This window comes from Schistocerca cancellata, chromosome 7 (assembly GCF_023864275.1).
Source record: "Schistocerca cancellata isolate TAMUIC-IGC-003103 chromosome 7, iqSchCanc2.1, whole genome shotgun sequence".
NCBI lineage: Eukaryota > Metazoa > Arthropoda > Insecta > Orthoptera > Acrididae > Schistocerca > Schistocerca cancellata.
Window position 1 is genome coordinate 281,089,732 of NC_064632.1, and position 21,358 is coordinate 281,111,089.

General features: G+C 39.7%; 1 protein-coding gene across 1 annotated transcript in view; it reads right to left on the minus strand.

The window, feature by feature from the left end:
- Positions 1-19,536, minus strand: part of LOC126092024 (glucose-6-phosphate isomerase) — a 112,860-nt gene extending 93,324 nt beyond the window's left edge. The window contains exons 1-2 of the mRNA XM_049907418.1: positions 19,328-19,536; positions 19,136-19,229 (exon numbers count right to left, since the gene is read on the minus strand). Coding sequence (XP_049763375.1) covers positions 19,136-19,229; positions 19,328-19,458 — 225 coding nt within the window. The 5' untranslated portion in view covers positions 19,459-19,536. The remainder of the gene's footprint in view (positions 1-19,135; positions 19,230-19,327) is intronic.
- Between the last annotated feature and the right edge of the window lie 1,822 nt (positions 19,537-21,358).

Genomic DNA, 21,358 nt, shown 5'->3' on the forward strand with positions numbered 1-21,358 from the left:
TAAAACTCGTAGAGAGAGACCAAGAGATGAATACACTAAGCAGATTCAGAAGGATGTAGGTTGCAATAGTTACTTGGAGATGAAGAAGCTTGTGCGGATAAAATAGCATGGAGGGCTTCATCAAACCAATCAAACCAGTCTCTGGACTGAAGACCACAACAACAACAACAGACAGGACAACTTGATGGGTGGAGGCCACACCTCTGACCAATATCTCGGCTGAAACCACCACCTGAACTTTCATCACACTATGGACTGCGTGTTTCAGCTGCCCTGAGTCCCTGACAACTGACCAGGAGCAGCAGTTCAAGTCGGCCCTGTTCTTCAAGCTCTGCCACCTCTGTGGGTGCCTCCAGTTCCACATGACAGTTTACCATCCTCGATTCTACAGACTTGTGAAACGGTGGCACCGCAACCTCAAGACCGCTCATATGCCTTGACCACGAGTGGATGGAGGTCCTTCCATGGGTGTTGTTGGGCATACAAGATGCCTACAAAGATGATCTGCACACCTCGCTGGCAGAGGTGCTCTACCGGGAACTGATCACTCACCCAGCAGAGTTTGTATCACAAATTACCGGCCCTCTGGACACCAACCTGCCAGACCTAGTAAAACGTGTCAGTGACCACATCAGCAACCATCATACCACACCAAACTGACCATCTTTGTGCACAAGTACACGTCATGCTCAGAACTGATGCTGTCAAACCTGCCCTCCACACTGCATACAATGGCCTGTACAAGGTGTTGAAACGAGGGCCAAACACATTTGATATCTTGCAGGCTGGCAAAACAACAACAGTGTCACTGAACTGCCTAAATCTGGCGTGGACTTTAGCAGACCTACCCTGTGTGTACCCTCCACCGGCCGCAGCTCCAGGCCCCTCAAGCCAATTTACAGTCGGCCTAGACTTGCGAGACTACCTCCCAGAAGACATTTCCGTAACACTGCAGGACTCACTACCTGTGGTTATGGCCAAATTCGACAATACACAATCGGGTCACAGCACGGTCTCGAGGTCATTACAGCAGGTCACACTCCTCCCACCTATGATCAACACAGCAGTTCTGAAATCCACCCTTCCTTCATATGGCTACCTGCTCATGTTGGTGCCATAGCACTTCATAATGACGACTGACTGCTCAGACACCACCGCCGGCAGACCAACAGCCTCACTAACACTGGACGACACACCACCAGCCACTTACACCTCAACAGACCACCCCATCGGCACTGCCTCTGACATCATGGCCAGCCACCCTTCACGGCCGCCCAGGCATCTGGTGGACTACGATTTGTTGGCCCTGGCCATTGCCAGTGTGGGACAATGCATCACGACGTACACCAGTCACCGTGCTCCACACTTGCGAAGGGGGAGAGGGGGGGGGGGGCATAGAACCACAGGCTCTAACCCCCAATAATATCACTGCCCTACTGCAACAAGAACAACTCTATCTTTACCACATCTGTCCTCTGTAGTAAGTACTCTATGCAACACGCATAGTGTATACACTGCAAGAATAAAAATATTCATAGTAAGTGACGGGAGTGTGGATGATTATCATCATAATTACCACACCCGTTCCCCACTACCTACAATTTCATCACCACAACCGCACACGAGAAACTTGGCTTGCAGATTAATGTGGCTGATATCGACAGAAATCATCGTGTAGAATGCAGGCTTCATGGTGCCACAAAATCAAGGCCCATAATAATTATATTTGTCATACCAAAAAACAATGCTTGATTTGTGGTGCTACACACTGATATGCCAAGTCAGTAACTCTGATGAAAAAGAATCAGAACCACATATTTTTAAATGTACTGCAAAAAAACTTTTGCTGTGGTTGAAGCAATATAAAACAGGTGTTGTATTCACACTTTTACAATGCTCAGAAAAGTGTTAAAGTTTTAAGAAGTGTAAGTTTCAGGACACCCCCTGGAAGGTCACAGTATGGGAACCTCCTTTTCCACAAATAAAGCACTGTTGAAGGAGAGTGGAAGAATTTAGCCACAATAGAAAACTCACAAAGATTGGAATTGCTGTCAGAGAAGAGCTCACGCAAGAAAGACTAAAATTGTAGAATGATACCATCTCACAGTTTGCTCCACAAAATGTATGGACAGAGGACGGCAGCATCAGCAAAAGAGGAGGTGGGGTGGGGAGGGGGGCCAGGAATCAGTAACAAACATATCTTAACAAAATGACATTAAACGAAGTCTTGTGAGAGACTTGTGTGGGCTGACACTGGACGATAAATTCAGTGAATTAAATCGCAAACTTACTGCATTGTGTGACAAACATGCCCCTAAACATTCTGACGTAGTACAGAGAGCTCTTGCCCCACAGCTGACTACAGAACTATGCCAAATAATCAATAAACATGATTCAGCATAAAAAAAAAGAAAAGATTCAAGTGCAATCCACTTCTTGAACTGTATGAAGTACACAGGAATCTGTGAAACATAGCAAAGCAAAATATACAATGTCAAAATTAGGCACACCTGCTCTGCTGTACACAGCATGTCGACTTCTGCAACATCATGGAAAACGTTGTACAGCTTCGGCACAGGAACGGCAAAATCTGGTACTGTTTTTCAAGCTTCTGCAGAAAGAAATGATTTTTCCTCGACAGCAGCCAATTCTCAATCATCAAATTATCAACCACAAGACTGCGTCTTCTTGACAGAACTGTCTTTCCTAAAATTTGCTTCTAAACACAGAGTATGGAAATTTTTTCTGCAGCAGTAGGCAATGATGCAGTACGCTTAGGTATGACTAAAAATGTTGTTGTGCTCTACCAACTGAGCTACACAAGCATGAATCGCGACCCGTCCACTTGCCCACAAAATGCAAAGGTCCTGAGTTCGAGTCTCGGTCCAGCACACAGATTTAATCTACCAGGAAGTTTCACTATTATTCCAGTTCTCACACACAGCATCAATATTTCTCCAATTAGTGGTACATACCCTCCTGAGTGGATGCAGAGTTTAATTCAACGCATACCCAAGAATGAAAATCCAAAATCACTAGGTGACTGCTAGCCAGTCAGCATATTATCTTCAGTATCTAACGCCTTGGCGTATACTGTTTATGAACAGCTGACAGATTACCTCAAAACTCTTAATATCCACAATAAATATCTATCAACCTTCTGAAAACAACATATTACAGCAACTGCATTAATCATAATGACTGATGACACAAAACATGCCATGGATTACCATGGGTGGAATTCAGTAAGGCCTTTTACACAAGTGATTTCAATATATTACTTATTAAAATGAAACAGTTGCCTTTCACAAATTGTACAATGATATGGATTGACAACTACCTCAGAAACAAAAGGGTTGTAGAAGTAAAAATGGAAAAGTGCTCAACTTTACCATTCTTCAGCCAGGGCATTGTCGTTGTGTTGTGGTACCATATAGTCTCAATTGACAGGGTGGGTGGAAGGGAGGGAGGGATGGAGGTGGTGAGGGAAGGGAGATATTCATTGGAGGATCTGAGGGACAGGTCTAGTATTTACCTTAAGCCAAAGGAACCTCAAAAACTCTGGCTAGAACTACTGGTGTTAACACATTATTTTGCCACATGGACTGGGACTTCAGTTTGAGACAGGCTGCATCTATTCTTCTGGAGTTACCATTGCATCTCTGCTAGCGACAGCCTTCATTGCGTCTCACAGTTGTGAGGCTTCATACGAGATTATCAGCAGTTGTGTTGCATCCTCTTTACTCAGGGACGACAGCAGTATTTCTTCACTTCAGCATCGGCCACAATCACCTCTCTCACAGGCATTTGCGTGCAGCATGTGGCCCGGGCTATGACACTCACCTCAATATCAGATTAAATGGAAATTTTCTCAGCTTTTCACTGCTGTTCTTAGTTTTCTGCTGAGTTCATTAATGATCAAAGTTTTTTTAAGGGCAATCACTACCTTATGCTATTTTGCCATTAATACACCAGGAAAAAATAAAACTAAATAAATTTATACCCATAGACCTGCGACTAAATGATATGCTGCCATTACACTCATTACATTATTAATCTTTTGCTGAAACTCTGCGTTTTTGTGCTCAGAATACATATTCGAACATGAAATTTAAAATATATAATGTTTATAAAACATTTACAATAATTTGTCCTAATAGAGCTGTATGAGCTCTATCCTTTGATTAAGTTTACAGAAATTGCACAAAGCAAGGGGATGATATTAATTTTTAAAGTTAATTTTAATTGTAAAAACCTTTAACTAAACACACACATACACACACACACACACACACACACACACACACACACACACATACACACACACACACTATTTTTCTATCTCTAAAGGTGGTACTATTCTATAACTGTCTTTGAACAGTTTTTACCCAATTTATGCCTATTTAGTGGTCACTCTGGCCATTCAGCTCATGGTGGGTACCCCTTCCATGCCCCTTGGCAACAGCTAAAACACATCAGTGTTTTCCAAATCACATGCCAGATCTACTGTTTACCTGCTGCACTCCTGCAGTCATAGTATTCTCATACTGCAGTGTTTGTCCAAGGCATCTAGAAACACAGGTACTTAATTCTGTCATCTGCTGAACTGCAGTGACTCAAACATGCTACCATCTACTGGCACACACTGGGACTCTCGCACGGCCACCACTGGGTCCAACCTCGCTAAGCCGAAATGCCTCTTTCGGCTGTCAGGTACATTATATGCTCAGTTGCACCTGTCTTTAATGGTTCCGGTGTTAAATTGTTTTGGGCTTTACCCTCACAACATGTAACTACATTAAATGACTTTCCTGATTACAGTGAAATGGCATCCAGCAAAAAACAGTGATTAATGAAGAGACAATAGAAACTTTCAAGACAGCCTAACAGGAAGTTGACTGGAGGGATTTGACAGGTGTCAGTTGTAAAGTGTATCAATGCTCTGGATTAGAAAAGGAGTCACACTACCATGTGAAAAGAAATGAAAACTACATGAAATCAGGGTTGCCACAAGTTCCCCAAGTGAAATTCTGTGAAATTTCTCTGATTTCCAGACACGTTTTAGAGTTTTTCCATGACAAATTTTGAGATTTCAAGCGTAACTTAAGACGTAAGTTGACAATCTGTCTTTGCAGCTATGGTACAAGACACAACAGTGCAAACAAGGAAATATCTAAAAAAAAACTTGCAAGTAGATGGACTTTACTGACATGAGCAAAAATCTTAAGTACAAAAATCAACATCTTTTATAATGATTTAGATGGAGACAGCAAGCCAAATAGTTTGTGTGTTTCATTAAGAGCACTGATGTTATTTTATTTCAATAAAACGAAACACATTTGGTGATGAAAGTACGCATTTCCTTGGAGTTGCAAAACAGATCTACAATACTTTCACTGATTTTAGAAATAGCCTCAGAAAAAAGTCGGCATCTTGAAAGCAGTGTATATGGTGGGGAAGAGTTGTGTAAACTAACACTGTAGGTGACCACCAATAAAATGTTGGTGCTACTATGTTCGTTATTGTCAGTTATTACCCACTGTGTTATAACTATTATTTAACAGATATTGCATGATTTTTTTCCCAAGAAATGTGTGTGTACAAACCACCAGAGACTGACACAATTTCCTCCTCGTTATTGTCCATGCTTTTTAACATATACACTACTTTTGAAGTGCCAAAACATACTAGAACAAATAAAACGTCTATAAAACACCACGCTGTACAACATGCTTGTGGTAAGACAGTGCTGAGGAGCACCACAGTCCTGGGTCCATGGATAAACTATGAAAATCCGCTGCATTATGTCACATGCAAACAGAATGCATTATGTCACATGCAAACAGACCCAGCCTGCGGGCAGACCAGTGAGACTAGATCCAACAGACAGGGCCTGCACATCAGTGGGAACTGAATGGCTTCAGACTGGCAGGCCTGATCCATTACAGATACCTGCAGAAACCGGTTTTGGCCTGTCGCGGAAATCCACTCGAATGGCTAGCTACTCATGGGCCATATGAGCTCATGTTGATCAAAGGAGACAACAGTGGTCAATCCATGCCATAGATAACTAGTTCAAATACTCTGAGCATCAATAATAATGAGGACAGATAGCAACTTACTGTAAAGATAATTGCTGTGCCGCAGACAGGCCCACATAAAAGACAATCATACTCTCACAACTAAATATTTAGCCAAAGCTTTTGTCAGAAAATAGAGCGCACACACGTTTACGCAGTCACTCAGATACAATGCATGGACACATGACCACTATCTCCGGCCGCAGCTCCTACAGTCTCAGAATCAGATCCAAACAAATCACTCCTCATAACTCCCTGCCTCTCGTCAGCAGCTGCTAGGTTAGCAGCAAGAAGTGGGGGCAACACTGACTGCAAGTTGAGGGGAGTTGTAGGAAGGGGAGAAGTATTAGGAATGAGAGTAGGAAAGTCACACACATACTCCGCTGCACACATCCAGCGACAATGCATGGCACCTCAGTAAACAAACCATTCCATCTACTGAGACAAAAGCGAGATTGTTGCAGTGTCCATGCCCCCCCCCCCCCCCCCCCCGATATTTCCCTGAAATGTTTGAAATTCCCTGATTTCCAGAACCTGTGGCAACCCTGGAAATGATTCTGAAAAAAAAAGGAGGGCTTACTTCACATTCCCACATTACAAGAAATACTGTGCTGTTTTAATGAACATTATTAAAAATCCTATTATAATTTCTGAAATCAAAAATTCCGATAAAATTTAATCTATATTGGCAACAGTTAAAAGAAGAAACAGGAAACCAGCTACTGATAATGATGATTTTAGAGTGCTCAATGGCATGCTTATCAACACCCTTGCTGAATACTAATATGTGTATTTTTTGTAATGCCCAAAGACGTCTTTCCTTACCAACAATGTTACTGTGAAGAGTGCCATGAAAAGAAATAAGTAGTTTTTCAACAATATGTGATAATGTCAATTTTTGTGAGGGTGTGAGGGGTGCCACCTTAGGGAATTACCCACAGAGCCTGGAGACTCCCACCATTGCCAACACTTGACCATTTAATATTGTCTGAGGTTAAAAGTATATTGAACAAGTGAACCTGGAATGCATAAAAGCTTACATTTTAAATAATTAGACTTACGTATAATGGATATATTACAACACAGAATAAAAATATGAATAATTGTTTGCATGATATTTCACACGCACAAGCACACGGCCTCGCATGTAAATAAAGTTATGATGTTCTTAACATCTACAAAAATATTACTTCCTGAAATGAAGATTATATGGATAAAAGCACTGAAACTTCACAAAGATACACATGGCTGACTGATCACCAACATAAAAAAAAACGTTGGGGAGAAAACAGCCACTCAATCATCAAAATCTGCTCCCCAACTATTTGGAGGAGGATTTACAATTTCTTGCCAAATTTTAAAATGCATGCTACACATGTTGAATCATTTATTAAAGTAGAGGGCATATATCCAACCAAACCACTTATAAAATACTACAGACAGACATAAGGAATCACAATGGGCAGCCCACTCTCACCTGTGGTTGCTAATATGCATATGGAACACTTCGAGGTGGAAATCCTGAAGTCGCACAGAAGGAAACGTAACTGCTACTTTCCATTATGTAGACCACATGTTCATAATTTGGGACCATGGAAGGGAAACACCACAACTTGCTCACACATCTAAATTCCATACCAAGCAACATCAGATACACTACGCAGACAAAGGCAGAGGAAAGAATATCATCCCTGGATGTCATGGTCAAGAGATGGCATCCAGCATCACTGGGGAGGGGAGGGGAGGGGGTGGGGACCATTCCAAACTGTACCTGCGTGCAGACACCTGCCACCTCCAGGCACAGAGGAGTAAAGTGCTCAAAAAGCCAGTAGAAAGAATACACACTAACTATAATGTAGAATGTCTCCCTCAGAAAGTTGAACACCTCAGAACAGTATTCCGGAAAAATGGTTACTCGGAATGGGCAGATTAGACGCACTCCCTTGAAGCATTTTATGCTGTACACCAGTTTTCTGCCAGGGAAGGCGACATTGAGCTTAACCCAACAAATCTGGGGTATAACAGATTCTGTGCCAATGTGGCAAGACATATGAGGTTTGTCCGGAAAATAAGTATAAAAGTTGAATAATAACTTTATTTTACAATTATTCAGGTATTACAATATGGTCTCCTTCAAAATACTCACCCTGAGATGCGATACACTTCTGCCAACGCCGTTTCCACTGTTGATAACATTGCTGAAAGTCTTCAGTTGTGATGATGTTCAGTTGCCGTGTCGTTTCCGCCTTGATGGCTTCCACATCTCCAAAGTGCCACCCTCGAAGCACCATTTTGCATTTCGGTGACATGAAGAAGCCACACGGGGCTAAATCGGGTGAATAAGGTGGGTGGTCTGTCACGGTGATTGAGCTTCGGGCCAAAAACTCGCGCACAACGAGCGACGTGTGAGCAGGCGCATTGTCGTGATGAAGGTTCCACCTTTCCCCTTTTGCCAACTCCGGTCGAACTCAGGCCACACAAGCTCTGAGACGTGTCAGAACTTCAACGTAAAAATTTCCGTTCACTCTCTGGCCGGAAGGGACAAATTCCTTGTGAACAATCCCCTTAGAATCAAAGAAAACAATCAACATTGTCTTCACATTGGACCTTGATTTTCGCACCTTTTTTGTTCTCGGTTCTCCTGCTAGTTTCCATTCCTTGCTTTGAGATTTGAGCTCCACATCGAATTCGTAAAACCAGGACTCGTCTCCAGTGATGACTCGGTTGAGGAAGTCCCGTCGTTCCTCTGCTTCCAACCAATCCTCACAGCACTCAACCCTCTTCACAGCACTCAACCCTCTTTGCTTTCTGTTCTGGCGTCAAGAGCTTCGGTACAATTTTCCCACACAATTTCTTCATTTCAAGTTTTTGTGTCAGGATTTCGTGAACGATTGTTTTGGGGATTGACAGCTCATCAGCAATCATTCTGACTGTCAATCTACGGTCTTCAAAAACACAAGCCTGAATTCGTTCAACATTTGCATTGGAACTCGATGTCGACGGGCGTCCTGGGCGAGGGTCATCGTTCACTTCTTCTCGGCTGTCCCGGAACCTTTTTAACCACTTGTTCACGGTTGGTTCCTTCAGAGAATTGTCTCTGTAAACCTGTTTCAAACACTCAAAAATCTCACGGCCATTCTTGCTTAGCTTTGCAAGAAACTTGATGTTGACGCTCTGTTCATCAATCAGAGAGCACTCCATGCCGACAGCAGGTGAAAAAGGGTAACTGTGAACAAGCTGCTGCACACTCCCACCTTCACGCAGAGTGCTCTGACTCGAACTGAGCATTGATAGGATTGATTACAGCAGTAGTCCCACCTGGCGGTGACTGCAACTTGTAACATAAAGACATTATTCAACTTTTATACGTATTTTCCAGACAAACCTCGTATATACGACAAACAGTGGGCACCATTTAAAACTGTTAAGAAGACCAACAGCATACTCAACTAATGTAGCAGTTGTAGTCAGCAGTCACAGAGCACTGGACTTGCGCAATGAAATACAAACGCAGCAGGATCTTAGTACAAATGTCAAAACATTGAGACACTGTCATTAGAGAAGCCAATAAAATATGCACCAAAGGTAATCCTACAAATAGCGGCTTCAGTTATAGTCTCAGCACAGCTTGGGAACAAGCACTCTGTCTAATTACAGAGTAATCACATGGCAGACACAATGAACTGGCGAAAAGGGCCTGGTGGTGCTGGCTACAGCCATCAACACTATAACCTCTTCAGATGACAGTATGTGCCTCCATTCAGAAACTGCATACGAAGCAGCCGGCAGGAGAAGGGGGAGGGGGTGCTATACAAGTCAACCACGGACCTGCACAAAATCAGTACATGAATGTGCCTGACAAAGGCAACACATCTGATTGCTAAAATATTGTGCCTACTAGGCACAACGAACTGAGTAATGTTGTGAATAGCTCAAATGAACCATTTAATGCCCTTAGTTTAGCACTCAAAGAATGTTCAGTGAAAATATGGAGCACTGTACTAAAATACAAAGGGAAGCTAAAACAAGCAGAAGATTTACATATTCTGCAAGTTAAAGAGGCAGTTGTGACATCTTAAAGAGGAACTTTTACATTTACCTCTGAGCAGTATTACGTAGAAGAACTGTGACCCATTTATCTAGTAGAACAGCTCTGTGAGGGATCCTCCAAGGTACAAAGTCACTGTAAACAAACTTTATAAAGAAACAACACCTATTGCATAAACAGATGAAAAACCATGTGGCCATATAGAAATGTTGAGTAAAACACCTTTGTCAGTCAAGATGGGAATAAATGAAGCCTTCAATGACTACAGTAGCAGAGTCTTATTGTGAAAACTTTCAAAACCAAAAGAAATTCTGGTCATGTATAAAGGCTGTCCATGGCACCAAAGATGCTCAAGGATGTCACAGGACCTGAAACTGAGGGCTAACAAAGCAAAATCAGAAATATGGAACTCATTTCCAAATGGTCCTCCACTACAGAAGAGACAGCTGTACTGCTCCCATTTACTTTTCTACTGGAGAGACAAGTGATGTAGATAATAGTGTCAGTGGGGGCATTGAGCAACAGCTGAAGCTGCTAAAATTACACACGTCTCGAGGATACAGTAGGATACCTGCCAGATTCTGCACACAATTTCTGGCTGTATTAGGTCCCATTTTAACCATACTATACCGTATGGTGTATCAAAGGGAATTTTTGATTGTTTTGAGGACTTCTTGGTTGGGAAGACACAGCATGTTTCTGGGATGGAGAGACATTGACAGATGTAGAAGTTACTTCATGCGTGCACCAGGAAAGTGTTTTAGAACCCTTGTTGATCATGTTGCACATTAAATACCTTGCAGACAATATTAATAATACCCACAGACTTTTTGCATGTGATGCAGTTATCTATAATGAAGTATTGCCTGAAAAACCTGCATAAATATTCAGTCAGATCACGATAAGATTTCAAAGTGGTGCAAATATTGGCTTGTTTTAAATGTTCATAAATTTTAAATGATCAACTTCGCAGAATGTAAAAACATATTATGCTATGACTACATCATCGATGATTTACAATCAAAATCAATCACCTTTTACTAATACATGGGAGTAATAATTTGTCGGGATATGAAATAGAATGACCACAAAGGCACAGTCATTGGTAAGAGAGGTGACAGACTTCAGTTCAGTTCACTGGCAGGATACAGGAAAAATCCATTCTACACAAGAGATGCTTACAGATCATTTGTGTCCCATCGTAGAAGACTGCTTGACTGTGTGGGACCCATACCCAACAGGACTAACAGGAGAGACCATACACTTACAAAGCAGAGCGGGAAAAATGGTCACAGGTATGCTTCATTCATGACAGAAATAAGATACCAGCTATCCCACAAAAGCCTACTTACAAGGTTCCAGGAATCAATATTGTGCGAAGAATTTAGGATTATCCATTAACCCCTATCTATCACTCCGATTGGAACTGCAAAGACAGGGTCAGGCCAAGTAAAGTATGCACAGAGGCATTTAAGCAGTCCGTAAGTGATTGGACTGTAAGGAAGCCTAACATGTGGTACAATGTTAAGTACACTCTGCCATGCAACTCACAGTGGTTTGTAGAGCATGTATGCAGACAACTGTGTAAATTGTTAGCATATTGCAATATTGTTTTACTGAGGACATGTATTATAACTGTAAAACTCACTCATTTCCAGTTAGAGCAAGGAGTTACAATTATCACCCATGGAACGTGAAAATAACTAATCTAAAACTGGCATAGCATATTAAATATCATGTAAGTAATGTGGAGTGCGAGGCTAAATTCTTGCAACTCTTATCCCACTGAAGTGTATCTTCTCAGGAAATCTTAAATTAAATTTTTTGGTTACTTAATGATTAACGTTACCACAATAATAGAATAGCATTTTGTAATTTGAAGTCCCTGAATTGTGTTGCACTTAAGGAAATTTACTTCTTTGACCTTGTCCCACCATCCCAGAGATCCAAATTCTGCAGCATCCATGGAACAGCACAAATGTAATATAATGAAAAAGGGGCATATTTATGGATAAAGTCAAGCAACTGACTGCTATCTGATCCAAACAGTAGTGAAGATTTCTCGAGGAACCCTGCTAACAAAGAAAGTACCCACCTCAAACACCTGAAAATGAACAAAAATTATTTTAAAATAAATACCATGTAACTGAGAGAATTACCGTCAGATTTGTGAGTCGTTCATAAGGTGTTATTTGGTAAAAAGCTAAACATTTGCTGAAAACAATATATGTTAACATTATCAGTACTTGCAGAGTCTTATTTCTCAAAATAGAAGTTCCTGTGTTTTAACATATATTTTTCACTTATTCTTCATCGAACTGCAATGTGGAGTTTCAATGACATGATTAGAATATACCAAATTGGAATGACTTGCAACAAAGATGTGAATAGGGTAGCTTTTGATATTCTACTTCTGCAGTGCAGTGGTAGATCCACATATTGTCCATGAGAAATGTGCATACTGTTCCACTCCACTGTGTGTAAAAAACCATTTTATAGAATTTCCACATCTGCACTTCAATGGGGAATAAGCAAAATACATGTGACAACGCTGTAACTGTTACTGTAGGAAACTTGACTCTGCAAGTACTGTATGCGTTGACTTATTGTTTCAAGCCTTATAAATGTTCAGTATGAAGCCATATTTACAAATCAATTTCAGATGGGAATGTAAAATGAATTGTTCCAAATCTTTAAGATTCTCATGCAAAATGATCCATGGAACATGAAACTAACTCATGAAAATGGATAGAATTTTTTCCCCACCGAATAATACCTCATTTATGATTCTTGTGATTCTGCCATAACTGTCTGATAAACAGTATTTGTTAACCTTCAAACACTGATTGCACATAAATCCAGCATCTTATAAATAAAGAGCTAATATGGGCACAGAAACAGACCCATTTTGCTTTTTAATTATTATTATTATTATTATTATTATTATTTCTTTCTTTTCTCAGACGTTATGTCTGGTCAAAAATGGAAAGTGACGCGGACCTTGATCAAGCGTGACTTCCTTTTAACTGTACAGTATATGTTATATTGCATTTAGGAACTTTCGGGTAATTGAACATGTATCAATAATTACGGATTTCTGTAGTTGTATATATAAGTTTGGATGTAGGTGTATTGTGTTGATGTACTGGCGGATATTGTGTGGTATGACTCCAGTAGTTGATAGTATAATTGGTATAATGTCAACTTTATCCTGATGCCACATGTCCTTGACTTTCTCAGCCAGTTGGATGTATTTTTCAATTTTTTCTCCTGTTTTCTTTTGTATATTTGTTGTATTGGGTATGGATATTTCGATTAGTTGTGTTAATTTCTTCTTTTTATTGGTGAGTATGATGTCAGGTTTGTTATGTGGCGTTGCTTTATCTGTTATAATGGTTCTGTTCCAGTATAATTTGTATTCATCATTCTTCAGTACATTTTGTGGTGCATACTTGTATGTGGGAACGTGTTGTTTTATAATTTTATGTTGTAAGGCAAGCTGTTGATGTATTATTTTTGCTACATTGTCATGTCTTCTGGGGTATTCTGTATTTGCTAGTATTGTACATCCGCTTGTGATGTGATCTACTGTTTCTATTTGTTGTTTGCAAAGTCTGCATTTATCTGTTGTGGTATTGGAATTTTTAATAATATGCTTGCTGTAATATCTGGTGTTTATTGTTTGATCCTGTATTGCAATCACGAATCCTTCCGTCTCACTGTAAATATTGCCTTTTCTTAGCCATGTGTTGGATGCGTCTTGATCGATGTGTGGCTGTGTTAGATGATACGGGTGCTTGCCATGTAGTGTTTTCTTTTTCCAATTTACTTTCTTCGTATCTGTTGATGTTCTGTGATCTACGTGGTTATGAAATTGCAGTGGTGTAGCCGATGTATTTATATGAGTGATTGCTTTGTGTATTTTGCTAGTTTCTGCTTGTTCTAGAAAGAATTTTCTTAACTTGTCTACCAGTCAATAATGTAGGTTTTTTATGTCGATAAATCCCCTTCCTTTCTGCTTAATGTGAATCTTTCAGTTGCTGAATGTATGTGATGTATTCTATATTTGTGGCATTGTAATTGTATAAGTGTATTGAGTGCTTCTAGGTCTGTGTTACTCCATTTCACTACTCCAAATGAGTAGGCCAATATTGGTATAGCATAAGTATTTATAGCTTTTGTTTTGTTTCTTGCTGTCAATGCTGTTTCCAGTATTTTTGTTAGTCTTTGTCTATATTTTTCTTTTAGTTCTTCTTTAATATTTGTATTATCTATTCCTATTTTTTTGTCTGTATCCTAGACATTTATAGGCATCTGTTTTTCCATCGCTTCTATGCAGTCGCTGTGGTTATCCAATATGTAATCTTCTTGTTTAGTGTGTTTTCCCTTGACTATACTATTTTTCTTACATTTGTCTGTTCCAAAAGCCATATTTATATCATTGCTGAATACTTCTGTTATCTTTAGTAATTGGTTGAGTTGTTGATTGGTTGCTGCCAGTAGTTTTAGATCATCCATGTATAGCAAATGTGTGATTTTGTGTGGGTATGTTCCAGTAATATTGTATCCATAATTTGTATTATTTAGCATGTTGGATAGTGGGTTCAGAGCAAGGCAGAACCAGAAAGGACTTAATGAGTCTCCTTGGTATATTCCACGCTTAATCTGCATTGGCTGTGATGTGATATTATTTGAATTTGTTTGGATATTAAGTGTGGTTTTCCACTTTTTCATTACTATGTTTAGGAACTGTATCAATTTAGGATCTACTTTGTATATTTCCAATATTTGTAGTAACCATGAGTGGGGTACACTATCAAAAGCTTTTTGGTAATCAATGTATGCGTAGTGTAGCGACCTTTGTTTAGTTTTAGCTTGATATGTCACCTCTGCATCTATTATCAGTTGCTCTTTACATCCTCGTGCTCCTTTGTAACAGCCTTTTTGTTCTTCATTTATAATTTTGTTCTGTGTTGTATGTGTCATTAATTTCTGTGTGACTGAAGTCAATATTTTGTATATTGTTGGTAGGCATGTTATGGGGCGATTTTTAGCTGGGTTTGCTGTGTCTGCTTGATCTTTAGGTTTCAGGTAAGTTATTCCATGTGTAAGTGTATCAGGGAATGTGTATGGTTCTGCAATGTAACTGTTAAATAATTTATATATCTAAAAACAAAGATGATGAGACTTACCAAACAAAAGCGCTGGCAGGTCGATAGACACACAAACAAACACAAACATGCGCACAAAATTCTAGCTTTCGCAACCAACAGTTGCTTCGCCAGGAAAGAGGGAAGGAGAGGGAAAGACGAAAGGATTTGGGTTTTAAGGGAGAGGGTAAGGAGCCATTCCAATCACGGGAGCGGAAAGACTTAACTTAGTGGGAAAAAAGGGCGGGTATACACACGCACACATATCCATCCACGCATATACAGACACAAGCAGACATCCTAATTTAGTTAGATGTGAATGTGTTGAGGTGAACTTCTTTAGCCAGAAATTTGCTATTTTATCTTTTCCAGGGGCTTTCCAATTATGAGTAGAATTAATTGCTTGGGTGACTTCATGTTGCAAAATTATCACTTCAGGCATTTGTGGTATCATCTTGTATGTGTCTGTTTCTGCTTGTATCCACCATGCATGCCCGTTATGTTGTACTGGGTTTGACCATATGTTGCTCCAGAAGTGTTCCATGTCTGTTATGTTTGGTGGATTGTCTATTTTAATGTGTGTGTTATCTATTGTCTGGTAAAATTTCTTTTGGTTTGTGTTGAATGTTTCGTTTCGTTTCCTTCTATTTTCACTTTTTTGTATCTTCTAAGTCGTTTGGCCAATGCTTGTAATTTCTGCTTCTTTTCATCTAATTGCTCTATCGCTTCTTGTTGTCAGATTTTACCTAACCTTTTTTCGTTTTTTTTTTTCTCTGATATTTCATTGCTTATAAATGGTGTTAGCTGTCCGATGTCTTTTCTCAGTTTTTCTATTCTGATCTGTAGCCTGTGTTGCCATGCTGGTTTTGTGGGTTTCTTGTGCGTGTTGGTTGGTTCTGATCTCTGCCTAGTGTGTATATTTAGTGTAGTGAGTGCTCCTACATAAACCAGTAGTTGTAACTCTTCCATAGTTGTGTTTTCATTTATTTTGTTGTGTATGATTGTGTTGATAGTTTTTATTGTTGTTGTTTCGACTTGTGGGTTATTTGGCAGTCTATGCAAGGAAGGCCTAATGTCTGTATTTGTCTCTTTGTATTCTATATATGTCAGCTGAAATTTTTCTTCTATATCTAACATCTGTGTCACTTCGTGTTCTATTTGTGCTTGTTCTGGTGGCTGTCTTAAGATTTCGTTTTCCTCTGATTGTTTAATTGATGCGTGTTGTTCTTTGTTTGTTTGCTCTGGGATGTTTGAGTCCATTACTGTATTTTCTTCTTCTTCTGATTGCACATTATTTTGTTCCAGTATTTATTGTACTTGTTGTTTGATGTTTTCTAATTCTGACTGGGGTATCCTGTTATTTTTTATTATTACATGGATCTGATCAGCTAGTCGTTGTTCTGTTAAAAATTTTAATTCTGAGTATCTGGTAATAAATGTTGTGTATACTTGTGATCTGGATCCAGTTGTGTTGGTTCCTAGGTTTGTTGCTCGGTAATAACAGAACATGAGGTGTCGATTAACTTCATCTGACCATCTCATCCTCTGTCTTTGATTTCCTTCTAGGGTGGTTGCAGGAAGCACATCCTGCGAAACACCTCTATTTGGATTTAAATCATTTTCCAGTTGGCTAGCAGTGTCGTTACCATTGTGGGCGGGCATAAGGTTCAAGCGTCGTCCCCGACCATGACGGCGTTTGTTCGAGGCTTCTTTAGTTCTGTCCTGAACCAACTAATCACACTAAGAGGGGGGTTAGCCATATTAGTGGTTTGTTCTTTTCGTCACCTTTTACGACTGGCAGAACATACCGGAGGCCTATTCTTTTCCCGGGCCTCCACGGGGTTTATTATTATTTTTTTTTTTTTTTTTTTTTTTTTTTAAAGAAACCTTCTTGTGTTATCAGCTGAGTTACAGTATTGTGATGTTGCAACATATTGAAGAGTTTCCCACTTGTCACCTTCAGCCAAAGGTTAGGTACGTGACCAATTGGTTCCTCTACAGCCACTGAACTGCAGACTCCTCTGCTGAGGGCCTAACAGATGAACCAATGACTTGCCACTGTAACAGAAGTCGTGATAGTTGCTCGAGGGGGCGCACTGGTGGGGTGGACAGGTTCTGGAAATGGAGCCCCAGTATTGGTTCTCTAACTTGCCCCCTGCCTCCATATATGTGTTCCTGATGTATTACTGCTAAAACCAAATCCCAAACAGGGCTCACTTGAAAACTGTTGGCCCCGTTGACCACATCCTTTATTTCCATTTTCCATTGCCTCTTTGTTCAGAGAGAGAGAGAGAGAGAGAGAGAGAGAGAGAGAGAGAGAGAGAGAGAGAGAGAGACTTCTGTGGTCTGGAAATACACTTAGCTCCTGGGGAACATTGTCAGACATGTGCTATAAAAATAAAAACGCCAGCCTGTACTACTTTTACTTCCATTCCATAATACCATATGGGAGATTTTATTGAGGTAACTTATGAAGCAATGTTGTAGTTTTCAGGGACCAAAAGTGTGTAATACATATTACACAAGTTTTGAATGCAAGAACATCCCCAGAGGCACGTTCAGGAAACTGGGAATATGACTACTACTTCCTGGTATATTTATTTTTGAATGAAACTGATAAAAAAATTTATATCTCTTTTGCAAACCAACAGATTAGTTTCAGAAATCAGTACTAGAAATAAGAATAGTCTTCACAAAAATCAGTCACTTTGAGGCAAAATGGTATCCATTATTCAGAAACACCTATTTTCAACAACTTGCCTGCAGCAATAGTGTTCAGCTACTAATAAAGTTGCATAATAAAGTTTCTGCCCTATCCTAGCCTACTGTGTTTATGTTTTATATATGTTATTATTTCTGTAATGTGCCTCATATGTCAAATACTGCTGTACTGAATGGACTGTGGATGGACGAATGAATGAATAAAAAAAAATAGATGAATTAATAAATAGTTTAAGTGGAGCCTTTTTAGGATTTATTGATGGCCATTTACTTCTTCTCAATTGATGAATTTCTTAGTACTGACTGATGAGTATATATTACTAATAATATCAAATAATGTGTGTGTGAAGAAAAATCTGCCTTCTGCACATCTTCTGTTGCAGTAATGCAGTCAAAGTGAATAAGTATTTTGAACTGATTTTCTGTTTGATGACAAGTGGCTACAATAGTCTAAGATTGTACACAGTAATATTGCTATTTGAGTGTAAGCTTGTCAGTGACCATACACAAAGCTACAGTGACACAGACTTCCGCCTCCTACTGATTCAGAACAAAACAGCATAAGTATTAATATAAGTTCAACAAACCGTTACGTTGTATTCTAGCATGAAAAAACTTTAAAAGAAAAGGTCAGCTTCCTTGAACTGTTGCTTTAGAAGGAAGTCACCATTACTTATGAAAGACTTCAATAACAAACTTTCTGGTAACATAATTTCCCTGAAGACTGTAACATGCATTTGGTGCTACATTACATTCTTTGTCAATGGACTGGTAAAAACACCAAACAGTCCTTGGAGCAAAGCAATGTCAAAATTTGTATTGTACTGGATGTTTGCAAAGAGAATGCCAGTCTTAACTTTTTGACAAGCGCAAACGAGCTTCTCATATACATGCGTTTAAGGGATTGGCTATTAAAGCTCAGAGCTATTAGTATTGTTTTTAAAAGTGATCGATAAACTATACATTCCATGCAGAACATATTGTATGGGTATTACTGGACCTGGCAAATGGACACACAAAATTTTATTGTTTTAATGTGAAGAGCACGCCACCTGGAAATCTAACTAAGTAGAATCCCGACGTTTCCGTTACGATTGTTATTATAGTAAAATGTAAACACGACGACGTAAACATACCAGTTCCAAGAGCGCACCCATTATCTCGGAATTGATGCGATTTTTGGAATAGTCGATTAATATAGCCCCATGGTCTGGCGTCTGGATCTTTAAGCTGCGAAATTATGGACAGACGAATCTTTATTAATTTCAAACCAACAGAACTCGAAATGTAAACAAAGGTCATTTGAAGGTGAGATGAACGAATTATACCTGAATTCTTCGAAGCGTTTTGGATTTTCATTCATCATTTTTTTAATATCTAATGTGTCCCCATATTTACTGAAACATTCGTTGAGTTTTGCCCAAGCAGGCTCTGCCGTTAAATCGCCTCTTGGTTCCATATCCACACGCCCACCACAGCTTGCAATTTGCTGAACCGCCAATGTCAATGAACTCGATTCTACTGTCGACTCTCGGTCGACTATCAAAATAAGACACACAGAAGCAAAATTCTGCTAACGTACAATATCGTTGGTCACCTCAAATTTTAAGCCGCTACACAGTGTCGCTGGAAACAAGTTTCTGTTGGAAACATTGTTTTCGGCGATGTTTCGCAAATGTTTCCGACTTTGTTTGTGGTCTCTGTTTCCGTCCACAAAGCCGGCAAACACAAGGGATATAGAATAAAAAAGGTATGCCAGATTGGCTTAGTGCTCTCTCATTGGTCAGCGACTTGTTACGTCACCCGGCAGCCAGACGGCAGCAGTCTCCGTTTGTAGAATATGAGAGATTGCAAAATAATTGTTTTCACGTCTCTTCTCTTCTCATATAACCTAAAGTTTCGCGCTCACAGGGTTGAACACACTTCATGTTAATATTATATACAAGGTTTCCGAAAGAAATGCGTTAAATATTAGTAGTAATGATGATATATCGCCACGCAAAACTAGTGGCCGATGTTCGCATCCTCATTCATGCTCGTGTTTTAGGCATCTGACTACGGTAAATGTTTTACAATTGGGTTCTGCCAATTTTACACATGTTTTTGTAAGTAAAAAGATAGTAATCTTCGAACTTACCTTACAAAGCTGATGCAGAAGCTACGTCGAAGATGCTGAAGGCGACGCTGACCAGAGCCGATTCTTCCTTGCCGAATTCCGATTCATTGCATCAATTTTGGCGCTTTTGTTTAAATGTCTAATCCATATAAAAGTTCTTGTTCTGACATATAATTGAACTATTCTGCTATTAAGTTCGGGAAATTTCGCACTTATATGATCTGCTAAGGTTGCCATCACTCTATTACAATGAGAAATATTTGATCCATGAAAAGCAGCAAATATAGTTTCTAACTCACGTATTTTAGCAAACCAGTCAGTAGAGGGAGAAATGAGGCCCCGTTTTGAAATAATAGTAATACAGTCTTGCTTCAGACTTAATTCTGTATCAACAACACACTGCCCTGCTGTATTTCCCAAAGAACTGTCAACGGTTTTGCACTTGAATGCTATATATCCTGCTAGATATTTTAAAGCATCATCATTCACGTCTTCACTGGTACACTGAGATCGAAATCTAAGAGCAAGTTTTCGTCATCTGTAGCGACGTCAAATGATTTATCAGTTACTCTGATACATAAATCACTCAAGAGAAAGATTTTTCCTCAGTTTCATCAGCTGGTGTCGGGTAGTTTTCAGAAGCAGAATTCTCATTTCTGTCCTCTGAAGTCGAAGCACCGGAAGACAAAGGTATTTCACTTGCACTTCCAGTCAGTATCAATAAACGAATTCTGTTTTTCATCTCGAAAAGTGTGGGATTGTTGTAGAAGACACCAAGGCCACGGATTCTGGAAAAGAAATTTTCCAGACAATCTTGATTAAGTCTGGCTGTCAATATATAAGTAGCTCCGGAATCTTTCATGTCATTGTAAAGACCAAAAAGTGAATTTATTGATATAATGAATCCCTTCTGAAACGGGAGAAGACTGTTTCTTTTTCCTATTCGCATATTAGAACACATTTCAAGAAGTCTTTTTAGAGAGTTTTCCTGACTTCTGATATTAAGCCCGTAACCACTTCTAAGGGGAGCTTTCTCATCTTGAGGGTATCTCGAATTCAGCACATCGAAAACATCGTTCACGAGCTCAATGAAGCTTCCTTCGCTATCTTTATGCAGAACATACCTCACAGCTTTGGCAGTGCGCCGTGAAAATATCTGTGCAGCCCTTCGGACATTCTGACGATCACGTCCACTAACGTTAAGATGAACCTCCGATATGTGGTGATTGATCGAAAGATCGCC